Here is a 26,957-nt window from a genome sequence, read left to right on the forward strand (position 1 = left end):
TCTTGGGCGAGGCGATTCGAGAGTTTAGGGACCGCGGCGTTTTTGACCTACACAAAATATATAATTAATAAAGGCGTCCACACAACAAGTAAATTGCTTTAAAGTAGCGAATTAATTGATGGCGATTTTGATACAGGCATGCATTGTCACCGGATCTGAGTACGTGTGCACGATTTGGAATTGATTGGACAACAGGAAGTAGACTAACTTTTGATTACAAGATTTGACCACGACAGCTTTCAAGTTAAATGCTAAATCATTCTGTTGATATGTAAACTCCTTCGTCAAGGCGCTCTGCTCCTCCCACCCAGCTTAAAAGACGCTGTCCATGCTTGGCAGTGTTCACTAAAGCGCTGTCTTCCCGACAGTTCTGTTTCTTCACCTGAGGAAGGCTACTTGTGTTGTGGCCGAAACGTCGTGAGAACTTTATTTCATTATGTTTTATTTTTATTATTTTATTTCCATTCTACGTACCGAAAGAACCAGGAAGGTTAAGTAAACCCGTTGAATATAAACGCCTCAAAGTGCCGCTCACCGACATCCGGCATGCAATGTGCAGCAGACGCCACAGTGACACCACTGGAAGCACCACGAGGACGCGCTTCAAAGTCTCTCGTTAAGTCCGTGAACAAAGTTTATTTTGCGTGCGGGACAGCCCAGGGACACAGTCCAGCGTGGGAAAGTTGTGTCCTGAGTTTTATCTTTACCGTATTATAAGACGCACATCCATGCCTTTTAAAATCTACTTTGGGAGCGCGTCGTATAAGGGGCGAAAAAGAGTCAGACCCCCCCCCTCAAATATGACGTCACAAAGCTCTGCCCCCCCCCCCCAAATACAAAGCATGCTTCAAATCGCTTTAAACTATTGTCATTGTAGTGCGTATTTAATGTGGCGCTGCACTCTGATGTTGTAGGAGAAAACATTTATTAAAAAGTCTATTTAATTAAGTAGAACGTGTTGTCTATATTTATTTAAAGTTGCACATTTTGATGTGACGTCACATTTCTCAAACTCCTCCCACTCGTCACACATCGTCACAAATGTCTAACCCCCCCCAGGTGCGTGACGTCATTTATGGGCGGCCCCTAATGGATTCGGCGTGTGACCGGGTTTGTGTAACTTATTGACACACCGGGCACAAGTTCGGAGTGCGTCTTATTTTCCGGAACGTTTTATAACCCGGATAGTTTTAAACTTTTACATTGCTTGGTTGCTGTACATAATTCATTATTGGCCTTACGCAACTCACAAACACCGAAACTCTGTCCCTGGAAGATTTAAAGTTTTCCAATGACCAACGTTATCTTAAGACAACATTCCTGGATAAGTCGGGACGGGTGGCAACCCCACGGTGCATGCACGTCACCCCACTGGCGGAACGGCGTGGTGCCTAGCTCCCTGTGACGTCACGCGGGTTATATAATGACGCGCTCGAGCGTTAACGAGCAGTGACATCATCGGAGCTCCATTTATTTCCTTTCAGTTCCCCTTAACGGAGAGCGGTGGTGCAGTCGTTACCGCCCTGCCCTTTAAACCGAACGATATGACTTCGATTCCGTCTCACGGCTAACATCAGTGGCTATTGATGTCTGAACCAGCGCTGGTGCTTTCCTCCCTTCACTCACCGACTCGCACTGACCACCCCAGTAGACACACCAACGTTGGGTCAACGTTGGGTCAACGTTGGTATATGGTCGGAATCGGCGGCCCAACGCTCAATGCTTACTGGGCAGCGATGATGAAGAAGTGCGGTCCAACAACCCCCCGTGACCCGACACGACTCGGGGAGAACCTTCGTTCAGCAGTGGATTGACAGAGTGCGGCATCCGTATTGTGGTAGTGATGTATGTAGGGGGCAGCTAGGTTCAGAATAAGATCCTGGGGGGGGGGGGGGTCTCACGCTGTCCGCGGACTGCGGTGTGGGTCCTAGCGCGCGTGAGACGTGGTTGGTGAGACCCTCTAGGGGTGCGGCTCAGAGGCAGCCCGCATCTCGCTGCGCGGCGCGAGTGAATCTCACGCCACCTGCCGGCTCCTGTGGGCCTATCGCTGAGCCGCACTGACCCCAGCGTGAGGCGGGGCTGTGAGGTCAAACAATCCCCTGGCCAAATGGAGGCTATTTTACCCAACAGTGGGTTGAGTTGAGAAGGCGATCCGTGTGTAACTCGAGGTCCCGATAACTCGCGAAGAGATGATCTGGTCAATGTTAGTGTAAAATTGTTTGTTGTTAGGAATTTACCGCACAGAAAACAGGGCAAATTAATCGTATTTTTTATATATAGTAGCATATTCCAAGGCTCTTTACAGCAACTATATAATTGTACATACAATTATAGTAGTTCAGATAAAAAGTTATTAAAAGTTGTGGTGTAATTATGGTTACAGAGCACATTCAACGCGGAGATGGGGCAACGAGCTGATATGCAGGAGCTACAATGGACCGTGGGCTCGATGTACAGCGGGAGGTTGCTTTCATCCAGCTGTGGATAGATCGTGGCCGACGATGAATAAGGCTGCTATTGAAAAGGGGGTTAAATAGACGACAGTGAACAACTCCCGAGCACCGCCAGGCACCAACGGTGGCCTAGGGTCCGTGGGCTCGTGGCCAAGAAGCCAAAGCGAGTCGTGGTTGGGCACTGCACACATCACGCGCATGCAGACGGCCATCACTGCCGGTGCAATAGGAGGGGCGGTCGCGTGCACAATGCGGCAGTGTGGAGCAGTCGCTTCGCGACTCGCGCCACGGCTTCCCAGGCACGGGGTGGGAGGGAGTGGGGTGGGGAGGCATTAGCATGGGAAGCTGCGCGCCCGGCTTTACAGCTGTGCGCGCAGGGGCTGAGAAGCCAAGAAGCAACCGGTGAGCCAGAAGGGGTCCCTGGCGGAGCGCCAGAGGCGTGGGTCGCGGGGAGTGTTTATGGTCAGCGAGGGGTGGGGGGCCCTCAGGGTAACTGCCCTTCTCGTTGACTGTGGGCAGGGCTCGTACTGGTTCCTGGTAATCGAGCTGAGATTACGGGAGTAGGGCTGGAGCGTCTGCTTGGCTGGTCACCGAACACCTTGGCCCTCGCGGCGCGGGGCATCTCTGGGTGGCTGCGTTGGGGCTCGCTGCGCCCGGGGGAGGCTGCAGCAGTCGCCCCGCGTGAAGCGCCGAGGGTTGGAGCGCGCGTGAAGCCGGGCTCGGGGTGGAGGGGGAGGAGGAGGGGGAGGACCACGCCAGGCAGCTCCCTCCCTCCCTCTCTCTGAGCTGTAAAGTGCGAACACACGCACAGACAAGCTCACACGCACAAAGACAAAGATCCCTCGTGCAGACTTAACAAACTGTTGGGGCAAGTTGCTGTTAGCGAGGAGCACATATGAAGGTCGGTACGGTACACGAGGGGGTGGGTGGCCAGCACCACGCCCGACTGCATTTGTCTCCCCAGTGGCGATGTTTACACACCGCACCAGGTCCTCATTTGAGGCTGAGTCGACCTCGGGGAGGTCCAGGAGGGGTTCAACTAATCGTCACTGCTGTTGGCCGTGAGCGGGACTCGAACTGTGGTCGCGGGGTTCATAGCGCAGCGCGCTGACCGCTACACCACCGCTCCCCACACACACACAGACACGCTCACCACGCACGCACACAAAAAGTCTGAGATATAATCTGCATAGCCTGTCTGAGCAAGTGCTGCTAGCGAGCACCCTATTAAAGCTTACACGGCGCACAAATGCGTGGTGTGACCAGCACACACACACTCACACACGTACTCACGCACGCCCAGCTCATTCACTAAGCAATGCTGCTCACGTCCCAGCCCTCAGCGGGAGTCGTGGCCGTGAATCCGCCTCCCCCTCTCCTCCGCCTTTGTGCGCCTGGGTGCTGCGCCACTCCCCTCCACCCAGTCCGAGGCCTCCACCTCCCTCCCCTCATTCAGCATCACCTCGCTGGCTGTCCAAGTGCACGGTGAGCGAGTCCGCGTGTTCTCCGCAGCAGCAGCGCAGTGAATGCCGTGGCTGTCAGAGTCTCGGGGAAGCGGCGCGCGGTGCGGTGCGCCCCCCCCCCCGCACCCACGCCGCGTGTCCAGGGGGTGCGTTTCGCGATTGCTTTAACGAGCCGGATGACGCTGGGATAGTGGGAATCGGCCCGTCCATTAATACAATCTTTTGTTGAGCTCAAGGACAGAGGGAGGGAGAGGAGAGAGAGGGGGAGTGGAGCGGCAGGGCGGGGGGAGCAGAGGGAGGAGAGAGGGAGGGGGGCAGTGGGGAGGAGGGATGAGGACTGAGCGCGCGGCTGCATCCCGCATCCTCCTCCTCTCCGTCAACTTCGATCATTGCGTTCGAACGGAACTCGACGCGGGCGGCAGGACGAGCAGGTTGGTCATGGCGCGCCCTGTGCAATGTAACGAGCGGAGAGCGAGAGGCGCTGGACGTGTCGCATCTCTCGTCCGCTTCCTCTCTGTTGTTATTGACGACGCATGCAGCGACGCGAAGGGCCGAGCTGCGGCTCTCTCAACACCGCACGCAGCCATTTGCGCGCCTGCTGCTGCGGCGGCTGCTGCGGCTGCTGCTGCTGCTGGTGGTGCTGGTGGTGGTGCTGGTGGTGTGCCCGCGATGCGTGCTGCGTGTGTGCTTTGGTGAGCCGTGGTGGTGAGCTGTGGCGAGCGGTGAAATCCGTGGTGAGCCGAAGTGAGCTGTTGGATTTATTTTTTTCCCTTTTCAAGGCAGTGTTATTGACGAATACGTTGAGTTTTTTTTTGTAGCGAGTTGTTATGAGCCGTGGTGAGGCTATGGTGAGATGTGGCAGCTGTAGTGAGGCGTGGTGAGGCTATGGTGAGATGTGACAGCTGTAGTGAGGCGTGGTGAGGCTATGGTGAGATGCGAGAGCTGTAGTGAGCCGTGGTGATGTCGCACGGCGTCGTTGCTGCGTGTCTGCGTGCTTCTGCCCGGGACAGCGGGTGGCCGCTGCTGTTATATTTTTAAATCGGCAAAATCCGCTCCTGCAGTGAAACCGCTAATCGAGTAAAAGGGCAACGGTCCCACCATTCGTCAGCAGCACAGCCCTGCTGCGAGCGAGCCCTGGTCGTGCTGATCATTTCAATGCGCAAAGGGAAGAGGAGGCGTTTGTGAAATTATCCAAACTGCGCCATCCGCGCCATCAAATCGGCTCTCCCGCCGTTGACAGAATCACCACCGCGCGCACAGACGCGCGACGCGTGACGATATTCACATCGCGGCACGCGGCACGCGACGGCGCGGGCATCGTGCTCGCCGGGTGTCGGCACAGCACGGCGCGGGGTCCCCGCAATGCCCAGGGCGTTGTTGCCGGCAGCGCCAGCGCGCAGCACCGCGCCGCGCGGCGCTCCCTCCGGGGGGGGGGGGGGGTGCAGGGGGGTATTCCGTGTGCTTCATGTTGACCGTTTTGGTGCATAATTGTGCGTGAGATTGGATCACGATTGAGCTGTCGAGCATTGTTAAGAATGGTCATCGTGCATTATTTCCGATGGTTATTGCGCCTAAGTTCATATCACGGTCGTCACTGTCGTGGCGTCACTGTCCTGAGAGATGCGGTGGTGGTGGTGGTGATGCTGGTGCCGCGGGGATGATTCGGGCCCGGATGCACTCTGATAAATGCAGACCCCGCCCTGTGCTCCCCGTACTGCACAGGCGCCAGCTTTCCCCACACGCACTCTACAGCAAACCCACATCACTCATCGCCACCACCACCATCATCAGCAGCAGCAGCGACAGCCGTGGTCAAACCTCCGCTGGATGAAGGCCTCTCCCAAACCCGTCGCCATCACTCACGATCCTGCGATGTAAAAATCCACCTCGCACCTGCAACCGGACATCCTTTCGGACGCGTTCCATTCCCTGGCTGCCAGTCCGTTATTATTATTGGGCATCATTGCATCTAGCAACGTGGCCTGCCCAAATCTACATAACTTACATCGACGCAACTATTCCCCCGCCCACCTCTAGCAGTGGATAGATAACGGAAACCAGACTTGTAGATACGAAATCGAGCATCCCAATGCAGGCATCGTACCGATATTTGTCAATTGCATTTTGAAAACGAGCATACGCACGGAACGTCGTGTGCATTTGTTTACACCACTTCTGGACGTGCACGTCACAGCCGTCACGTCGGAGGAGGCCGAGCCCGCCCCCCAGATCCTTTCACCCCCCCCGCCCCTACATTTTAAATTCGTATCGTCTAGTCAAGACACGTTGGTACGAAAATGAGTACGATTAAGCGATGGGCGTCGCAGCCCGAGGTCGTCCTCAGAGAGGGGGGCAGCCAGAACGGGATGCGCGACAGACGCACGCAGATCGCAGCCTTGCTCGTTCCGTTCGCGTCTAACCTTGACCGTGTCCTGCCAACCCCCCCGACCCCACCGTGTCCTGCCACTCCCCCCGACCCCCCGGTAGGCAAGGTCAAGCCACACGGCCGTTGTTGACGCCCAAAGCGTTGACGCTTACAGTGTTCTTTATGGGATCATCTTTAAATGTGTAAAATGTTTAAGAGCATCGAGGCACGTCCAGGGAGATATCTCGTGGGACTAGACAGTATCAAGGGATGTTGAAGAAGAAACTGATCCCAGACGGACGGGTTAGGGGGGGGGTGAATTCGCAGCGTGTGTTTTATAATGGTGCATATCTCCCGATCATGACTGGAATCCATCCGCTATGATTGGATGAGTTGCGGGCATCGTTCATTCACTCCGCACGCATTAAGCTGGGATGGTTATTGCAGCGATCAATTACAACGCACGTGCTGCACTGAGTCGGGAGAAACGCGCAGGCAGTGAATGCGAATGCTGCACGGAGCCACACGTGCAGCACGCAGACACAGAGCGCATCACCGGGCTTCACTCTTCCCTGCCAGGCATGCAATGCGTGCGCGCGTGCGCTTGCAGAGTACTTCGTGACAAAATGCAATGATTATTAATATAGCTATACAATAAACATCGTGGGAGAGGCTGTGCGTGTGTGAGTGAGTGGCTTCGCTCGCAGTGCCGTCCCACTTTCCCTAGTGGCATTGATTTTGTGCTCTGTCTACAGAGCACAGCCGTCGAGTGGCCCAGACACCAATCGCATCCTGACAGCGATACGACTGCTATTCCAGTTTATGGTAATGGTCAGCTGTCTCGAACAATACATGACTGTTATGTCCAAATTTTCCTATTTCTTACAAAAAGCAATTGATGGGAGTAGAGCGGGCGATTCCTCGGTGTCCGACTGGGAATGTTCCTGAGTGATGTCCACATTGTTATCCAGGAACCAACAGCACGACGAACCATACTTCACAAACACCACACTTCACTCGCCATCGCCATATAGCCACTGCTGGATGTAGGTATCTGCAAGCCATGATTACCATCTCCGGCCACCGTGTGATGCAACACAGCCATCGTGCCTGCACGTGAGACGATGCCATTGTTCCGTCTCTCCTCTTTGGCCTGCAGTCTTGACCATCGGCCACTCTCCCTTCAGGCGACCGGTCCTGCCCAAGTCCCGGTAGCAGTGCCGGATTAAGCTAGTGCGGGGCCCTAAATAATAAATAAAAACAAATATTAAAAAACAAATGTTTAACTTGCATAGTAAAGTTATTGGGTTTTTTTCATTTCCAATGGGCCCTCGCGAGGGGGCGGGTGGCGGCCGTGAGTGAGGACACCGCGGGAATGGTGGAGAGGCGTGTTTGTTGTTGGCCTCTCGTATTTAGCTGCTTGCGGCTTGGATTTACAATCACATCTCCACTGCTGCTCTCTGTCGGTAGAATTCCCGTGCATCTGGTGCAAAGCTTAGACAAATGTGATGTCTGCCATTTTCGAGCTGACCAATTGTGGCGATTTGACGTTGTTGTACATGTTTAGTGCGTCTGGGTGGCCGAGTCATTGTGAGTGTGCGTGTGATTTGTGAGCAGGCTGTCTAGCGGTTGCTAGGCGAGTCAGTCTCCATGGATGCTCAAGCGGCTCTCTCTCTCTGTGTTGTCGTGACCGCGATGGTACCCACGTTCTCCTGCCATCTCTCCAGAAAAACTGCCAGCGTGATGTAGGATGTCTTCGCATCACCCTTTAGCGACGTTACAATGTTTTGTTTTACATGGCCACATTACCTCGAAGGTCTATTTCAAACGAGGTTTGTATTTTTTGTCATTATACCAAAATCTCAAAACGCCTGACTCGACCTTCCCTTCAAAACAAACCTCCCCAATGCCTTCAGCTCGGCCGCTCATCCACAGCCACTGCGCTGGTGGGGAGGGAGCGGCATCGTCCACCGCAAGTCGAGACGCCGGCTGGGGCCGTGCCAGCACCAGCCTGCTGCCTCTGCACCACCAGCCTGGCACCGCGACAATGTCTTCCGTGGCGACGCAGGCATGAGTGCGATGAGACAAGATTGTGAAACAAGAGAAGGCCTGCACTTAATCGATGGATTGGGAGTGAATTATGGTGGTGGAGGGACACGGGTGTTTGGCATTTTCCGCCGCCAGCAGGGATAATCGATGCGGGTGAAAGCAAATATATAAAGTCATAAACTGGCAATAAAGTGGACGTGTGTTTCAGCAGAATTCTATCATGGGTCCCCGCATATAAAATACAAGTATGTTGTAGTCCCACCAGCTTTCCAGACCAATATTCCAGACCAATATTGTTTACAGGAGCAACCTCTGAACCGGTTTCAACCTTCTGGGTGTTGTCAGCATGGTGAGGCTTGTTAAACAAAGGCTGCCGGGGTAGGGCTGGCTCGATGAGCGATGTGTGGTCAACCCCTGGCGAAATAAAAAAAACACTCCTCGCCACTGGGTTCCCCGTGGAGGCGGCCTGGCCTCAGCTGGAGGGGCCGGGGCTGCAGGAGCAGATGGGCGACGTGCAGGGCGCGGGTAGCGGTGCCTCGCCCTCGGGAGAGGAGCGGTGCACAGAGGCTGCGATAGCGAGGCTGTCCTCATCAGCACGTCCACTTTCCTGCTACAGAGCAAACAACGCCGCTGCTGCACATGGGACCCCAATAAAACATCTGAAGCATTCAAGAAGAAATACTACTAATGGACAGAGAGCTCTGATGGGTTTTTATGGTATGATAAAACATTATTTTGCAGGCAATATTTAAATTAAGAATAATACAAACATCAATTATTAATAATCCTGTTAAATCCATTATTATTAGGACATCGAATTGCAGTAACATATATTTTTTAATTAAATTCGTTAATGTATCGAATATTTCAGTTAGCGATGTTTTACATTTTATATTTTGTATTGATACATTGGCGCATTACAAGGAAACTAAAACATAACAAGGCGCTGAGGCTGCGGCACATTGTCTTGTGTGTTTGACCCCGTTCCAAGCGTCATATTGACCTCACTTGCCCAGGTGCAATGAAGGCAGCCATATCAATTGGAAGCTCGTAGCTATCTGTTTCAAGGGCCATGTTTAAACAGTGATATTTTTCTATGAATCAAATATTATGAATGCGGTTATTTATTTATGTCCCCATTAAAGTACTGTATAGTGCCGTGATTAATAACGTATAAAGAACGGCGTGTGGGAGGCATTTTTGAAGGTGCAATATTTGTAACAAGTTGCAATGGGGGCCCAGGTCGCGTAGCCAAAGGAGGGCTGGGGGTGGGGGGGGCTCGGATTCTGTTGAGGGGGAGTGGGCCGCAAAAACCATACAGCCCCCCCCCCCACTCTGCGAGATCGCACGCCCCATGCCCCCCCGTGTGCAAAAAGACGTCGAGACCCCCTCGTGCACGGCGCCACGTGGGCACCGTGGACGCATCGCCCGTCACGTCAATTGAGGCCACTCCGTTTGTGTGCTGTTATGCAATGTGTGGGGAGAGCGTTGCGCGCTTAGGAGGTGTGCATGGACGAAGTTAGAATCAATCTTTTGCACAATTTCCAAGTAAGATTTAACAATAACAATTGCAATATAACATTGGCACGCGATTAGCTTTTTTTTTGTCAATGTCGCGTGGTCCTCTGTACAGCAGCGCGCGTTGTCGCTTCGGTCATTCCCCGCACACACGGGCGGGGAGGCGGCGACCTTGGGTGTGTCTCGCGTCCCTGGCGTGGAAGCTGGCAGTGATCGCGCCGAGCACTTCTTGTGATCCGGCTGCTATTTTATACAAACGTCCAATAAATGATTTAAATCCTGGGTCCACAGCAGTGACTTCTGTCTCGCTGTGATTTTGAAGTGGGAACCGAAAGCCTGTAAGCTTATTCCTTTTTACTGGGCGCTGAACCGTGAATGATTCGCCTGCCCTTCCAGAAAGCTCCATCACGTACACCATCAGTTCGCAATCACCAAGACGGCTCTAATGGTAATGAGCTGTCATTGTGTAAACACAGTACTGTACATCTGCCTGGTCATATCTGGAGTGATGCTGGTGCTGTTGGGGGTGACGCTGGTGATGTCGGGGGTGATGTAGGGGGTGAGGCTGGTGATGCAGGGGGTGAGGCTGGTGATGTAGGGGGTGAGGCTGGTGATGTAGGGGGTGAGGCTGGTGATGTAGGGGGTGAGGCTGGTGATGTAGGGGATGACGTAGGGGGTGAGGCTGGTGATGCAGGGGGTGATGTAGGGGGTGAGGCTGGTGATGCAGGGGGTGAGGCTGGTGATGTAGGGGATGACGTAGGGGGTGAGGCTGGTGACGTAGGGGGTGAGGCTGGTGACGTCGTTTCCCAGATGTTGGCAGTAGGTGGCGACGTTGAACCAAATCCGAAGTGAAAATGGTCGCTGCTGTTTCATGCTTGCCGCTGCAGTCGAGATGCCCATCGCACGCAACGCAGTGACAGCTCTGCGGTGTTCCACCTTGCGATTGCAGTCACTTTCAGTGTTTTATATATATGTTAAAAAATCTATGAGTATTACACGACGCAGGATTTAATGCTCGGCACAGTGGACTTACGACGAGGGAGTCGAGTCGATGGACACGTTTCATGAACCCCCCCCCCCCCCGCCGGGGCTGTCCACTCAGCACCAGCAGCGCAATTGGATTCACCGGCTTTACTGTCAGGTCGTGTGTGGTGGGGTAAAATCCATGCAAGACGTCCGGCCAACGGGGAAGAGTAGGCCAACTACCTAATAGAGGGACTCTCGAAAGCTCCCTCTCGTGGAGGTCTTTTCGTCAGCAGAAATGGCCAAATATTCACAAATATTCTCTCTTTGGAACTTGAATGACTTGAAAAGGTATAGGTCGGTTTCCATTGGTTGTTGAACCCTTGTCGAAATGAGCTAAGTTCACCCGTTACCACAATCCATTAGTGCTCCCAAGTGTTGCAGATTGGAGTAAATGAGTGGCTTTACATTTACCATCTTGAGTAACTACTCAGTTCCCATTACGGCTGACTATTTCCCATCCTGGAATGGATTTCTTGATATTTAATATGCCGTTTGATCGATCTGCTGCCAGCGACACTTAATGGAGCACTGAGGAGCCCCGTCGGCTGTCCGGAGTGGACTCTCAGCGCGATTTTGTGGTGGCGATTTACGAGGCCCCTCCGTGACACCGCCAGGTGCTCGGATTTACGATAACCGAGGATGAGGGCTTCAGATTTAATTGCCATGAAACTTTCAAAAAGAAAATGTCAATCACTGCAATTTTTTTTACAAAGTTAAGTCTGCAAACGGGACAAATAGAGTGACGTGGGTTTATATATCTTGAACATAACAGTGTTGAAAATAACCAGCGGACGTCACACTTCTTTTGAATACATCACAATGGAAACCAGCACCATATTGAGGAAAGATTACACAAGTTAATTTATTAAAATGTATACAATTTAATTCCGCGTGTTCTATGGACGTCATGCCATGAGCAGTGTAAGCCTTCGTGTTTGGGAACAGCCCACGAAAGTAGATATCACAGAAGTACGACTGACATTCCTCCACGTGACCTCTCTGGTTCACACAATAAAGGGCGGTGCTTTCCCACCCACTGTACGGATCAGAGAAATGTTTGTCACATTGCAGTGAAATCGATATTTTACCTCTCAAAGCTAGAATTTATCCAAGATAAGTGCAGAACCACAAAAACGTTGCGGTTTTTTTTAGTCATTGGTGACCACCTGAGAAAAATCAACTCACTACACCTGAGAATACTGTCTAGCTTAATTACAGGCAGCTGCCTGGATTCTAACCCAGGCTTTCAGCGGTGCCAGCTCAGTGCCCTGACCTCTGAACCTCTGAGCCACCCACACTCCCTTGGAGGTTTTATTTCTTCACTGCGCTCATTCCCCAGGCCAGCAATGACACCCCCCCCCCCCCCCCCCGCATTGTGTAATTTGACGAATTGTCACAATTCTGGATGACACTTTTAAACACATGCCGATGTATCGCCACGGTTTGGGACACGCATCCAGCACGGCATCTCGACTATGGTCGTCACTCGGACGTGACGCGTACACCACTTGGATTGTGTAACATGGCACGGCGCACAGGGATAATTCTGCACTCTGGTTAAATATTAAATGTATAGAACAAAGCCATCCCGCAGTGTCTTGTTCAGTCAGTGGTCCTCTGATATTAGGTTGCATAACCATTTCACTTTCATCATTACAGTCTCTTGCATTAAGAAGGGTTTCATTATCTGCCAAGTGATGCCTCTGGGTCGTGGGCGACATGGCACCGAATATTAAGGTCCGTGCCTTCCCACTCGCTCTCAGCGCCAGATTTATTTTGGTTTAAAATTTCTTCGACCAATTGTATCCAGATTGTGCTCCGAGCATCGTGTCATGAGATGAAGAGAGAGCAGTGTATCACCACGTGTTCGGGGTGGTTGGAGGAGACGCCAATGAACTAAAATCGAGTGACCGCTTTTCCACACTCGGGTCTGCAGCAGCTTCCCATCAGCCCTGCTCGGGAGCGACGATCATCTCACTGCAGTTGTCGTCGCAAATCCTTCCCAGTCTTACGATGCAACAATCCATCGAGCGCCTAGCTGATCTCAGCATTCCGCCTACCCTGGCGGACGCAATTAAAGACTCGTCCCTTCGTTTGGCTGCCGCTCCGTTGATGGTTTCAACCAGCAGCAGCCATCGCCTCTCCTAGCGACGCGCCCTGTCCCAGGATCTGTCCACGGCACGTGATTGTCGCGTCTCGTGAGTTCAGTTTGCTTGACGAGGCGTCGCCGCGGTTCGCGTGCGCTTGGCGTGTTCCCTCGCAGAACGCGCGTTGAGTGCGCTGCCGAGAGGGGACAAAGCAGCGAGCGCGGGGACGAGGCAGCTGCTGGGAGGGTGCCGCCTGGAGACAGGGAGACATGTCCGCGTCTTCTCCCGTCCCGGAGAGCGAGGGCGGCGTTGGGGGGCGCGAGGCCGGCAAGCGCGCCTGCGTCATGCTCACCACCGTGTCGGTGGGCAACAGCAGCAGCAGCAACAACGGCAACAACGGCAACAACGGACGCTGGGAGCTGAACGAGGAGGACCGGGAGAACGAGAACAGCACGGCGAGGTTGTACGAGCGCTCGCGCATCCGCGCCCTCGCAGGTACGGCCACGCGGCACGGCCACCGGGCACTCGTGGCCACGCGGCACGGTCACGGCCACGCGGCACGGTCACGGCCACGCGGCACGGTCACGGCCACGCGGCACGGTCACGGGGCACCCTAGTGACCACGCGGCACGGTCACGGCCACGCGGCACGGTCACGGGGCACCCTAGTGGCCACGCGGCACGGTCACGGTCACGGCCACGCAGCACGGTCACGGCCACGGGGCACGGTCACGGCCACGCGGCACGGTCACGGCCACGGGGCACTCTCGTGGCCACGCGGCGCCGTCGCGTAGCCATCGGGGGTGCCCTGCCGCAGGGCCCATCCAGACGCACTGCATGGGAGGCATCGTGAGAATTTTAAGTGGTGGTGATGATGATGCTCCTATATGTTTCACTTGCCATCTTAATGTTGAGCTTTCATGCTGATTGTCATTGTACATAGAGATGGGAAACAGTGGGCTCTGGCCAATAAAGAGGAGCTCCTGCATAAGTGAGCGAATGTTCTTGATGCATTGTGGATCGAGTTCGATTATTAGCCTGCCTCTTGATTGGCTCACCTGGGTGCTTGTGGAGGATGTCATTCACCACCCCCCCTCCCCCCCCCCGTTTGAATTCAGACACACAGTGCACGGATCTTGCCCAGCAGGGGCGATCTCTCACTGGTGATCATGGATTTATAAGGATGCATGCATTGTACGCCTTTGCTTTTTGATTGAATAAGGGACACATTTGCGTTCCATTTCCCCATGAGCCACCATCGAATGATCATTGTGCAATAGAGGACGACATTAAACGTAGCCATTGACGTAAGTGTAATTAGATAGGCAGGAACTTATAGCCCGAAGGTAAGAGCCACTGCTCTAGATTTATTGGATGATGTAAAGCCTTGATTCCAGAGCCTGGAATCAGCCCGTCGGTTTGCCATTATTTAATGTATAGGGGAAGAAACCCCCATTAGAACAATAACAAGGAACGGGAGTCTAATATCCCGTGGCGCTGGAAGATCTGCCCACACTTCTCTATCCAGCTGGTTGCAACATAACCACACATCGTACACAAACGCAGTGCGTTGTTGTGGTGCGTTATGGGTCAACTCATACACAAGCAGAACTTCTGTGTCGCAGCATATGAATGTAAATGTTTTTAGGTAACGGCCTCTTGGCTTCCCACACCAATATTACCCAGCGGCATCTGTTTCATCAAGACGACACTGCACTGGGGTCGGCATTCTGCGTGTGTGGTTGCCCTGACAGCTCACGTGCTTTTCACTGCGGGCAGCAGCACTACTGCCTGTATGCCAGGCCACGAGTCGCTCAGTCTCCCGTCGTGTGACCGACAGAGTGATGCTGCAGTTTCTGTGGCACTTAAATATCAGTGCACGCGTAGATCTGTGTGAATATATCCATAACGCCGTCGTGTTATCGGTCTGAAAGGTAAAGGTGCAGTCCCGTAACTGCTTGCTCGTGCCCCCGCTAATGGAAGTGCCTCCAACTAGAATCGCGAGGGTCTTTCGGGATATTCTCCCACGCTGGCTGGAACGTCTAGGAAGAGTTAAAGGCCGATGTATATTACAATAAGTCTAAATGACAAACAAGTGTAAATGTGACACAATAATCCCTCAGGTCAAATCTATCAGAGGGCCCTCCCCGTTAACATGACGCCACGTGGGGCTGGAAGCTGCCATCGCATTTCTGCTGCCTCGCTACGAGGGCTGTCGCTGAACCTCGTTCAGGAGCGTTCCACCAGCGTGACCCCGGCTCTGCAACTGAACCAGACCACACGCGGCTTTCGATAACACCTTTCGGCAAACCCGAACTCGCGCTCCCAGACAGCCCGCCCCCTCACCACGCGACGTGTCGTTATGAGATGTCCACGCGTTAGCTTCGTGTCGCACACACAAACTGGGTTATACAATGTTGGCATATCGCCCGGCGTGCAGCATATGCAAGCATTGCTGGTTAACATCGACATTACCATCTGTAACGGCCTCGAGTGCCAGGCAGTGCGAGCAGCACTCCGGGTCTGGCTGGGCAAGATGCATCGAGGGGCCTGGCTGGGCAAGACGCATCGAGGGGCCTGGCTGACTCACAGCCCAGCCGGATTGGTTTTCTAAGTAACACCGGCTCACGGTGGCATACTTCGCAGGGCTTATTCGCTGGAAAGCAGAACCACTCTAGCCACCGGTTGAATTTTATCGCGACCCTTCTAAGAGCCATCGAGAGCGCTGCGACATAATGAATGGAGTATTTGGCTGCTACTATAAATGTCCACGTGTGATGATAAGTTCAGCTACTGCGACGATGAGCTATCGTCACGTGTGGCCAGGCTGGCTCTGTAAAAGAGCAAATCAGTGGCCCTTACCTGCTAAAATGAAAAACATATATAGTTTAGTTTCAGAGTCCCTCACGCTGCTCCCTGCTCAACCTTAGTTAGCCCCCTAATCTTGAGATCCCTCCGCACCTCCGCGGTCAGGCTGCCCCCATTTCCAGCCTCGGCGACTTCCTTGTTGCAGCGAGCAGCGGCCACGCTTTGCCCCCGGGGGCCCACGTGGCCCACTCCCCACTCGCTCTGACCGCTGTTATTCGGAGCTCCGGCGGACAGGAAGCGTGCGGCTCGAGCGATAACGGCGGTGGTTCGAGCGCGCGCCATCTGCACTCGCCAGAGCTGGCCGCTACCGAGAGAGCAAACGACGACCGCGGGTGCTGCTCAAACATTCCCAGGGCCAGCCGTTGGTCACGCCGACTGTATTTAGAATCTCTGAGACGGCAGAAGAGCCTAGCCACGAAATGAAAAATGCCATCGTGAATGTGTTGTCAGCTTTATTTGACCAAATAATCGTTAATTAAAATTGTGCATGGAAATCTTTGTTGATTATAAATGTATTTCCAGGTTTTTGTTTCCATAGTCTATGTGTGCTCTACTCTGTAATATGCTACAAAGGCCCAATCTTGCAGTTCATTGGGTTGACAGACATAGAAGTGTCGTTTGTACAGCAGGCTTCTCAGAGAACGCGGTAGTTTGTCGTGACACTGAACGGTAGTAATGTTAGAGAGTATACCCAGGCCTCATCCTGCTTAGCTTCAGTTGCTGTATTCAATCTGGATGTGACAGGAGTCCGATATGGCCTCTACATTTTTACCACAACGCCTCCTACTGATGTCAAAATTGTTGCAATGGGTCGTTTTGTGACCTTGATATCGCCCCGTTGCCAACCACTCGACCAAATTACTATCAGAGGGGCTCCTTCACCCCTGTCGCCTCCGTCCCTTTGTGAATCCACTCCCAGCACCAGCGCGTGCGTGTGGACACTGCTCGTGACCGGGTCGCCTGGAATGTACCCGGCCTCCTCACATCTCGCATGCCAAGCAGGCTGGAGCCTGTACAGTGCTTGGATGGGTAATCACCCTGCGCATAGCAGGTGCTATAGGCTGCCGCGGGGCTCCGTGATAGGCATCAGAGCGCAGTGAGGAAAGAATACATTTATTGTACTGTACTTATACGATCCCGTGCCTATGCTCCTCACCGTAACTAACCCTCATTAACCAGCGTGGTGAAGTATGGCTATATAACCCCCACGACCCACACACTGTGGCGACTCCCTCATCCAGCAGTGGATTTACAAAAGGGCCATGGACATTTGTGTCTACTGAACCTTGTCCATGGATCCCTGCAGGGATGGCAGTCCCAGTAGGTAATGGGTTCGCACCGCCCCACACCATGCCTAATTCTGTTGACATTCCTGTCCATGTCTTTGAGCAGCAAATCCTGGATCAGCGAGGCAACTCATAACCAGACATGCGCACAAGCAGCGATATGAGAATAATTACAAGGATAATTGCTGTGTTAAATCATGCAGCCGGTCAGTCCGAAAGATATGTTTATTAGCCCTTGTTGGCACCAGGAAAATGCTGCAGATCTGCTTAGTATTCTGGACTGCCAGTCACGTTCACACCAAAACAAAATTGTCACTGAGCAATGCGGTACAAATGTGCTGCAAGCAAATTGTGATAATCATAACGTCCTTCGTAAGCTTGACGAGGAACAGAAGAGCGATTTCCCAACGTCTCTACTCACGGCTGTGGACAGGTTTTGTTAACCATGGATCTCTAATTTGTTGCTCTCCATTTGGTCAAACTAAAGGAGAAGATGGACTTTGTTCACAGGAGATGGAGACATTAAGATTGTGATGAGGAATTGATCAATCGATTGGTTCCCTACGCTTACGATACATGCATCTTATTGTGTGTTTAGGAATATATTTTCTACCATTAGTGGTATAGCTTATATGCAAATTACATGCAAATGGTGCATTCAGGGTCATTGAGTAAACACATGGCCCAGTGAGACTGAACAAATAATGAGCGATACAAATGAGGTGGTAAAAATTAGACAACATAATTACAGTGTTCTGAAATGTAATCGTGACTCGTGACGATTAATTGAATGTGGGGTGGGTGAGCCGTGACATATGCCGACCGTGGTGCAGCCCTGTAATTCCTTGCTCAGGCCACTGCTGGCAGAAGGTCTCCGCTCTGAGAATCTCTTGAGAGAAAACTTACCAGTCGATGGTCTGATCAAGTTTAACATTTGAAGCGTGAACATTTACCAACATGAAATACGGCACACGTTTGTCTGAAGTAAACTCTCATCAAGTGACGGTGAGGTTGAGTTTGTGTGTCATTTTATTTCTGCCTGGGTGGTTTGAGTCATGGGTAGGATGTGGCGTGACCATGAGTCGGTGTTAAATTGCACCATGACTTCCCATACGACCTCTCTTCCGAACAAAGACAAAGATCCCCCGTATAGCCTTAACATACTTTGGGCAAGTGTTATTAGCGAGCACCTATGAAGGCCGGAGCGGTACACGAGGGGTGGGTGGCCAGCACCACGCCTGACCGCCTTTGTCTCCCCAGTGGCGATATTTAGGGCCCGTCCATAAATTACATCACGCGATTTTTGACGATTTATGACCCCCTCCCCCTCGTCACACGGTGTCACAAAAAGTCAGACCCCCCCTCAAATATAACGTCACAAAGCTCTGCCCCCCCCCCTCCCAAAACAATATTTCCATTTTGAAAATAAAACATGCTTCAAATCGCTTTAAACGATTGTCATTCTAGTGCGTATTTAATGTGGTGCTGCACTCCGATGTTGTAGGAGAAAACACGTATTAAAAAGGAGGCCTTGGAAAGCTGAAATTTAGCATAAAATTCATTTGGAAATATTCAACGTCTAACTAAAACTGCAGATGTTCAGAATATTATATTGAAATTATCTTATAATTATAAAATAGTAAAAGTAATTATAACTATCAAAAATACTTTAAACTTTGTAGTAGAACGAAGCAAAATGGAGAGTACAATTATAACAATCATATTAACTGCACAGAATGAAAAGCCCTGGTAGAATCATTAGAATCAAAATGTTGAATAACAATCAATACAAAAAACAATTCAAAATGTATGCTTCTACATTCTCCCATGGAGAAGCAAAATGCTCCTTCATGGAATAAATAAAAGGTGACCTTAGTAAATTTAAATAATCAAATAGTTAATAATGAAAATTAATAAATAAAAATTGTGTTGTTATAACAATTCTATATTTATTTAAAGTTGCGTATTTTTATGTGACGTCACATTTCTCAAACCCTTGAATAAACATGCCTCGGGAACCGGCATTAGTGGACAACGTCCCACGCTTCGGAGGCGAGTGACTGCAGATTTCCCTCCTGCAGTACAGAGGGAATGTTTTTTTTTTTATATAATCCGTTAAATAAACAAAGGTAAAGGAGCTCGTATTTTCTAAATACATACAATTTGCATTTGGTAAAGTGGTATTATTCAAAATAAGTGCGATGTGTAAACATCACCACTGGAGAGACAAAGGCGGTCGGGCGTGGCGTTGTGCCGGCCTTCGTGCTCGCTCACAGCACTTGCCCCATCAGTTTGTTACAGGCTATACGGGTTATCTTTGTCTTGTTCAAAATATATGTTTGCATACATTGTAAGCGACGCTAGCTCTAATTCCTTAACCTTTTGTAACTGGAGAATATTTTGAGAGGTACACATACGGAGCGGTGGTGCAGTAGTCTTCGCGCTGCGCTGTGAGCCCAGGCACCAAAGTTCGATTCCCAGCCACGGAGAGCTGCAGTGGAGAGTGATACAGTACTTGATCCGGTCCCGGTTTTCACCAACTAAAACTATTAAACTAAAACTATTACTGAGCTATTTGTATTTACCAGGTAAGGCCCACTGAGCTACATAGCTATTTTTCAGAAGCGACCTGGACACAAATATGAGCTCAGCGAAGTGGCTTAACATGTGGACAGTTATAGCAGCCAAATACTCTAAACGCATGTTTCTAAATGTGGAGGGAAATAGCGGCAGAACCAGAGAAAAATCCACGCGACCAAGGGGAGTGAGACACGCAAACTCTAAATATACAGCAGCAGGCGCCAGGGTCGGGATCGAACCCAGGACCTCCTGTACACCGGGCGAGGGAGTTAACATCTCCCAGCCACCGTGACGCCCACTGACATGCACGACAAACAACCTCCATGAGGTTGTGAGTTCAAATCCCAATCATGGATCAAATCAGCCCATCACCCCTACGGGGTACATTAATGAGTACTGAAGCATTGCAACATCATGGCTGATGACAGTGGTGATGATGCTTTTATTGTAACGTTTTGAGCATGCGTGCAGCCCTTTTAAAATAAACTGCTGGGCGAAGGCCTCTCCATGCTGGGTTGGTTATGGGGATTGTTTGACCATACTTCACCACTCTCGTCAGTGCGAGTTGGTGAAGGTGGGGACGAGAGTGGAAGGCGTGTGTGCCTAGGACCGGTTAATATAAATATCACTCTCCGCTGATGTTAGCCGGGAATCGAACTCGGGTCGCTGGGTTCGTAGCGCAGCATGCCAACTCCAGTACGGCCGAGCACAAGTCAGAAACTAAGCCACACCAAATCTTGATTTAAAGCTTTCGTGACTGCAGGGATTCATATTCTTGCTTCTTTCTACGTGACTTTACCGAAAGAACCAAGAATATAAGCCACACCACTCTGCACTGATGCGCAATTAATTCCCAGCGTCGCCCCCCGTGCGTGTCACAACAGCCTCGGGAAACCGCACGGGCGCTGCATTAACACGCAAATTAGCATCGCCCGCGGTCGCACGGGTGGCGGCGTGCTTTTAGTTCGCTTCTTTGAAAAGCAAAAGAAAGTAACATTTCGATTGTGTTTGTTAGAAAGGTCGGCGTGAAGTTAACGCATCGTATACGCCGAGTGGTTGGTTGGTCTACGACAGCGCGCATTAAGCGCTGTTTCACTCGCAAAGTGACCTTGGCTGGAATGCTGTTTATAGTCGTAGTGCTGCTGGTTGCAGTTACATGCATGGCAAACCGTGAATTTATTCTGTAAATAATCCATACTTCCGAATACGATCATTACCTTCAAAACAACACGCCACGTTGATTACACTGCACGAGGATTACTCTGAGACTCCCTAATTTGTGCAGCGGTATATTTTTTTCTACTTTGCTTGAAATAACATTTAACGCTCGGCTGTACAAACTATTGCTCCATACGCACAGAGCGCGCGGTTCCGTTCAAATTAGATGTTTTAAAGATGGTTCCACCCAGTTCACCACCGCCTGAACTTGAGAATGAGAATCTTTATTTAGACTGGAGCAACCTGATAAGCCATGACGCTCTTTTTCACAGATGTCCAGACCTGGAGTGCAGTGAAACATTTCACGGTTGTACTTTCATGCAGTATCAACATTCGAACTTGACCTTATATTATCAATTAGTTTACAACTACACAGGTACATTTTATGTTTTGTAATATTTATTTTCAGAAGTGGATTCTTATTAAAACAACATTTACTGGAATTAGAACACTGAAAATGTATTATTTTTGGAGTTCGTGATTGACTTAGATGTCAGGCTGGTGCTTAAGCTTAGAACTACCAAATGTCTATTAATATGTCTATTCATATTCTACCAAATGTTTGTGAGGCTCAACTAGGACACGTGGTGAACGTGCAGCGAGGGAGCCGCTCCCTCCACCAGCCCCGCCCACTATCACATAGCTACGCCCACCTAGTCACTAGCGCCGCCCACGCGAGGGGAGTGGCTTCACTCACCCTCCCGACTGCACGCCGGCGCAGCCCACTCCTTGCTTACGCACCGCCCACTGCCCAGGTAGCCCCGCCCATTGCCCCACGTGGTCAGGGATGTGTTGTTACACTGGAGGTAAATTCGCAATTAAGCTTCAGGAAGCCACCGGAATTGTCCCAGTCACGCCAGGCGTTAGGTTGCTGTACTTGTGCTTCCCAGCCTGTGGCAGGATGTGAACTACCTCGCCTGGCATACAGGAGGTCTTGGGTTCGATCCCGACCCTGACGCCTGTTGTATATTTGGAGTTTGCACGTTCTGCCCGTGAGGATTTTTCTCCGAGTCTACCGGTTTTACCCTCCACATTTATACAGTGAGGGAAAAAAGTATTTGATCCCCTGCTGATTTTGTACGTTTGCCCACTGACAAAGAAATGATAAGTCTATAATTTTAATGGTAGGTTTATTTGAAAAGTGAGAGACAGAATAACAACAACAAAATCCAGAAAAATGCATGTCAAAAATGTTATGAATTGATTTGTATTTTAATTAGGGAAATAAGTATTTGACTCCCTCTCAATCAGAAAGATTTCTGGCTCTCAGGTGTCTTTTATACAGGTAACGAGCTGAGATTAGGAGCACACTCTTAAAGGGAGTGCTCCTAATCTCAGCTTCTGACCTGTATAAAAGACACCTGTTCACAGAAGCAATCAATCAATCAGATTCCAAACTCTCCACCATGGCCAAGACCAAAGAGCTCTCCAAGGATGTCAGGTACAAGATTGTAGACCTACACAAGGCTGGAATGGGCTACAAGACCATTGCCAAGCAGCTTGGTGAGACGATGACAACAGTTGGTGCGATTATTCGCAAATGGAAGAAACACAAAAGAACTGTCAATCTCCCTCGACCTGGGGCTCCATGCAAGATCTCACCTCGTGGAGTTGCAATGATCATGAGAACGGTGAGGAATCAGCCCATAACTACACGGGAGGATCTTGTCAATGATCTCAAGGCAGCTGGGACCATAGTCACCAAGAAGGAGGAGGAATGCTGCCTATGACCCCAAGAACACCATCCCCACCGTCAAACATGGAGGTGGAAACATTATGTTTTGGGGGTGTTTTTCTGCTAAGGGGACAGGACAACTTCACCGCATCAAAGAGACGATGGACGGGGCCATGTACCGTCAAATCTTGGGTGAGAACCTCCTTCCCTCAGCCAGGGCATTGAAAATGGGTCGTGGATGGGTATTCCAGCATGACAATGACCCAAAAACACGGCCAAGGCAACAAAGGAGTGGCTCAAGAAGAAGCACATTAAGGTCCTGGAGTGGCCTAGCCAGTCTCCAGACCTTAATCCCATAGAAAATCTGTGGAGGGAGCTGAAGGTTCGAGTTGCCAAACGTCAGCCTCGAAACCTTAATGACTTGGAGAAGATCTGCAAAGAGGAGTGGGACAAAATCCCTCCTGAGATGTATGAAAACCTGGTGGCCAACTACAAGAAACGTCTGTCCTCTGTGATTGCCAACAAGGGTTTTGCCACCAAGTACTAAGTCATGTTTTGCAGAGGGCTCAAATACTTATTTCCCTCATTAAAATGCAAATCAATTCATAACATTTTTGAAATGCGTTTTTCTGGATTTTTTTGTTGTTATTCTGCCTCTCACTGTTCAAATAAACCTAACATTAAAATTATAGACTGATCATTTATTTGTCAGTGGGCAAACGTACAAAATCAGCATGGGATCAAATACTTTTTTCCCTCACAGTAAGCATGCATTTGGTGTATATGGCTGCTATAAATGTCCACGTGATAAGCCACTTCGTTGAGCCATTATTTGTGGCCTGAACGCTGCTGAAAAAGAGCTATAATATAGCTCAGTGCGCATTACCTGCTAAAATTAAAAGTTTAGTTTAGTTCAGAATGGATTTGAATTGTTGGTTCCCTTGATGACAATGTGCTGCAGCAATAGTTCCATCCCTGGGCCCGCTAACTTGTGGAGATGAAGGGTTGTGTTGTTCTATGAACACGAGTGGACACAACATTTCGACACTGCATAGGCGGCGGTGTACAAGCACGGATAACACAAAACTCAACGGATGTTTCATGAACGCCAGCCTAAGGAGGAACATTGTTGCCGTATTTTGCAAGATCTTAAGACGCTTCGAGGAGGAAGGCGCACTCCACACTTGTGCTCGGTGTCAATAAAGTTATGCAAACTCTTTTGTTTTGTTCGGTAAAGTCACGTAGGTAAAAATAAAATAAATGAAAACTAAATTAAATCACGACGTTTCGGGCGCAACACAAGCGTCCTTCTTCAGGTGGGGACAACGTAGCGAAAGCACAACCGCTTAAGTGTGTCTCAGAGATGGCTGTGACGAGGAATTATATAGTCGCGGGGGATGGAGGGAGGGGGCCATGGTGAGTGTGGCGGCGGGGTTATACAAATCTGGCTACACACAAACGCACACACACACCGGATTATGAGACGCACCCCCAAGGTTAGCTTTAAATATGTTAATGGGAAAATGCAGCTTATAATCTGTAGAGACGTGAGGGAGAGCCATTGCCCAAGATGTTGCCCATTAAATAATGTTTCCACTTTCGGGTGGCGTTATTGACGGATGCGTTGAGTCTTTGTGGTGCCCTGTGCTTGCTCACCACTGCCAGTGCGGAACGGGGCCCTCTTCGCCTTCGTGTAGGCGATCGGGCCACTCCGCCGCGCCTCCACTCACGACATCGGCCGTGGTGCGGCTGCGGTGCACCAGCCCGCACGGACGATGCGGCAGCACTCACCCCCTCACAAACAGTCGGCTCGCGGACAATGGTGAAGCGGAGCACGCTCTCAACGTGAATTGAAACATTAGCGGCATTGTACATATCTGTGATGTGGACGCAGAATCCACGATGACAGAAATACAATGGTTGTCAATGTGTCCCAGCGTAGATTCCTATAGAATGCACACATGAACAGAGCATAATCAAAATCGCGTGGGTGTCTGTAAGAGAATAGGAGTCATAAAATAAACCTTATTGGCTGTCCGAGTTATTTTTCCTCAGTGCATGTGTGTGTGCGTTCATGTATGTGTGTATGTTTGTATGTAGAGTGGTAATGTAGTGGTGAGCGTAATGTGTCAAGAACCTGGCGATCTGAGTTATATTATGGACCACGGCTAACATCAGTAACGAGTGATATCTGAAACTAACCTGGGTCTTCCCTAGATCAACCCAGCCTTAAATGAGTGCATACTGCTGTGCTGACATCAGCACTGAAGAGACAAAGGTGGTCGTGGCTGCTGTTGTTTGGGTAAGGTACGGACGACGTTGATAGCTGCCTCGATTGTGCGTTAACCTCATGGCAGATGCCTTAGGAGAGTGGACCACGTGGGCCATGCTCGCCGAGCCACGCGACGCAGTTCGGTGCCAGCCTGACCTGGCCTGGCAAAGCCCGATTTATTGGACCGGCCTGGCTCACTCTTCCGTGACTGTGGGAACGTGGCGAGGGCAGCGATCGGCAGGGCGTGGGCAGGTTCCACAAATATTTCTGGGTGGCTCGATATTGTGGGCAAGAGCTGTTCACAAACATGGTTGGGACCACAACGTTGAGTTGTAGCAAAGTGAATGAAAAAGCTCTGGATAATTATTCACTCACATATCATTTACTGGGAACAACAGGTAATTGTTTATGCAATTATTGCTGCTCAGTGATTTGCATACAATGTTTATGTAACCGTTAAACATAGGCCACAGCTCTCAAATATTAAAGTAGTAATTACAGTGGAGCTCTGCAACATGCAACATTGTTCAGTTCTTCTTTTATGTTGCACATTCGTAACAACAGGAGGATGTTGTTGTTTGACTCTGAGAGCACGCCAGATCTCATTGCTACGTCGCGACGCTCTCGACGAGGGGGTGGAACGCATCTGAGAGGAGCGGACGCCGAGCAGGTTGAGCGATGACATCGGCTCGCACGCCACTACCAGGCGGATCAAAACATCGCAGAACCGTCAGAGATGGCGACAGTTTAAAGAGGCCTTCATCCAGCAGTGGATTGAGCATGGTAGATGGAGGTGATGAGATGAATAATGGTCACCGAGATCGGTGACCATTAGTTTCGTTATATAAATCATCAACAATGTTGATCTGGTTTTACGTGGAGCAAAAAAACGTGTGTCTCGAATAATGAGCAGGTGAAGTCTTGGGGATTGGAAGCGGTGTGGAGCAGCCTCGCGCTGCCTGGCCAAGGGGCTGGCGTGTCGTGCCTGGGCTTGCAGAGCGCAGTCGCTCCCGTTCCTCATACCTGCCACACTTGTTTTTACAAGAGCCGACACCTGGCGTCCCCTCCCCCACAGCCTGCAGCCAACTCGCCGTCTTCCCACCACCCACCCCCTGGCCTCCACTCTCGCCCTCTCCGCACGCCACACTCAGGAGCTGCGCCTCCACTCTCGCCTGCCCTCTTTCATACAATCGCACACCTCGCTGGCTCGAAGCTCCGGTAGATTCACTTCAGCGGACCAACCCTGACGACGCCACGCTGAGCCTCAATCAACACAGACCCCTCGCATTTCCCACGCCTCATTCTGCAGATGTGAGAATGTTTCCGAGTGCGCTTCACTCGCTCGGCGCTAATCCGCGTGTGGGGTGTTGGATTAAGGGAGCAGTGAGTTGTGTGCGCGATCCTCTCTGTCCAGCAACATTTAGCCGGGGAGTCTTGGTGGGAATAATTCTGTCACAGCATGGCAGGTTGCCAGTGGAACTCGGGGAGCGGGGAGCACGCGACGCGCACGAGCGCAGTCGATGTGTCCTGCGGAGACAGATGCTGGGCTATGCGGTGTTCATCACGGGGTCCATCACGGTGTCCATCACGGGATCCATCACAGTGTCCATCACGGGGGTCCATCACGATGTCCATCACGGTGTCCATCACGGGGTCCATCACGGTGTCCATCACAGTGTCCATCACGGGGTCCATCACGGTGTCCATCACGGTGTCCATCACGGGGGGTCCATCACGGTGTCCATCACGGGGTTCGGGCGACTGACGGCGAGCGCCGGCCCAGGGTGCTGGTCCCGGGCTGTGCCGTGATGGGGCTCTCTCCTTTCTCCCCCTCCCCTCTTCCTATCTACGCGTATTTTGTTGTAAACCTTCGTAGAAACATCTTCAGATGCGGTTGCATTTATCGGCGCGATACATTTTCATCGGCGAAGGCGTTGTTGTTTGCGCGAGGAGCCTCTGAGCGGTTTTGTAAATCCGTGGCTTTTGGTGTCTGCCTTTCTCTCCAATCGAGTGGCCACATTTTCCACTGCAAACCAACCCCAGACATATTTCTCTGTCAGCACTCGGTCTGTTATCCAAACTCTGCAGTCGACCGTAA

General features: G+C 51.1%; 2 protein-coding genes across 3 annotated transcripts in view; one reads left to right on the forward strand and one right to left on the reverse strand.

Annotated features, from left to right (window-relative positions):
- C31H14orf119 (chromosome 31 C14orf119 homolog) overlaps positions 1–806 on the reverse strand; it is a 21,461-nt gene extending 20,655 nt beyond the window's left edge. Inside the window, exon 1 of the mRNA XM_076071158.1 lies at positions 1–806. This exon is cut by the window's left edge and continues 104 nt beyond it. The gene's annotated coding sequence lies outside the window, so the exon portion shown is untranslated.
- A 2,995-nt stretch (positions 807–3,801) lies between these two features.
- LOC116947907 (spectrin beta chain, non-erythrocytic 1-like) overlaps positions 3,802–26,957 on the forward strand; it is an 85,308-nt gene continuing 62,152 nt past the window's right edge. The window contains exons 1-2 of one of the 2 annotated variants that reach the window (XM_032964201.2): positions 3,802–3,938; positions 13,138–13,456. In XM_032964201.2, the coding sequence (XP_032820092.1) occupies positions 13,231–13,456 (226 nt within the window). In that variant the 5' untranslated portion in view covers positions 3,802–3,938; positions 13,138–13,230. Of the gene's footprint in view, positions 3,939–4,208; positions 4,348–13,137; positions 13,457–26,957 lie in introns of those variants that run through there. The other variant, XM_032964200.2, reaches the window with a different exon arrangement.

Source organism: Petromyzon marinus, chromosome 31, assembly GCF_048934315.1.
Source record: "Petromyzon marinus isolate PM22_M1 ecotype Great Lakes invasive population chromosome 31, UKy_Petmar_22M1.pri1.0, whole genome shotgun sequence".
In the NCBI taxonomy this organism is placed as follows: Eukaryota; Metazoa; Chordata; class Hyperoartia; order Petromyzontiformes; family Petromyzontidae; genus Petromyzon; species Petromyzon marinus.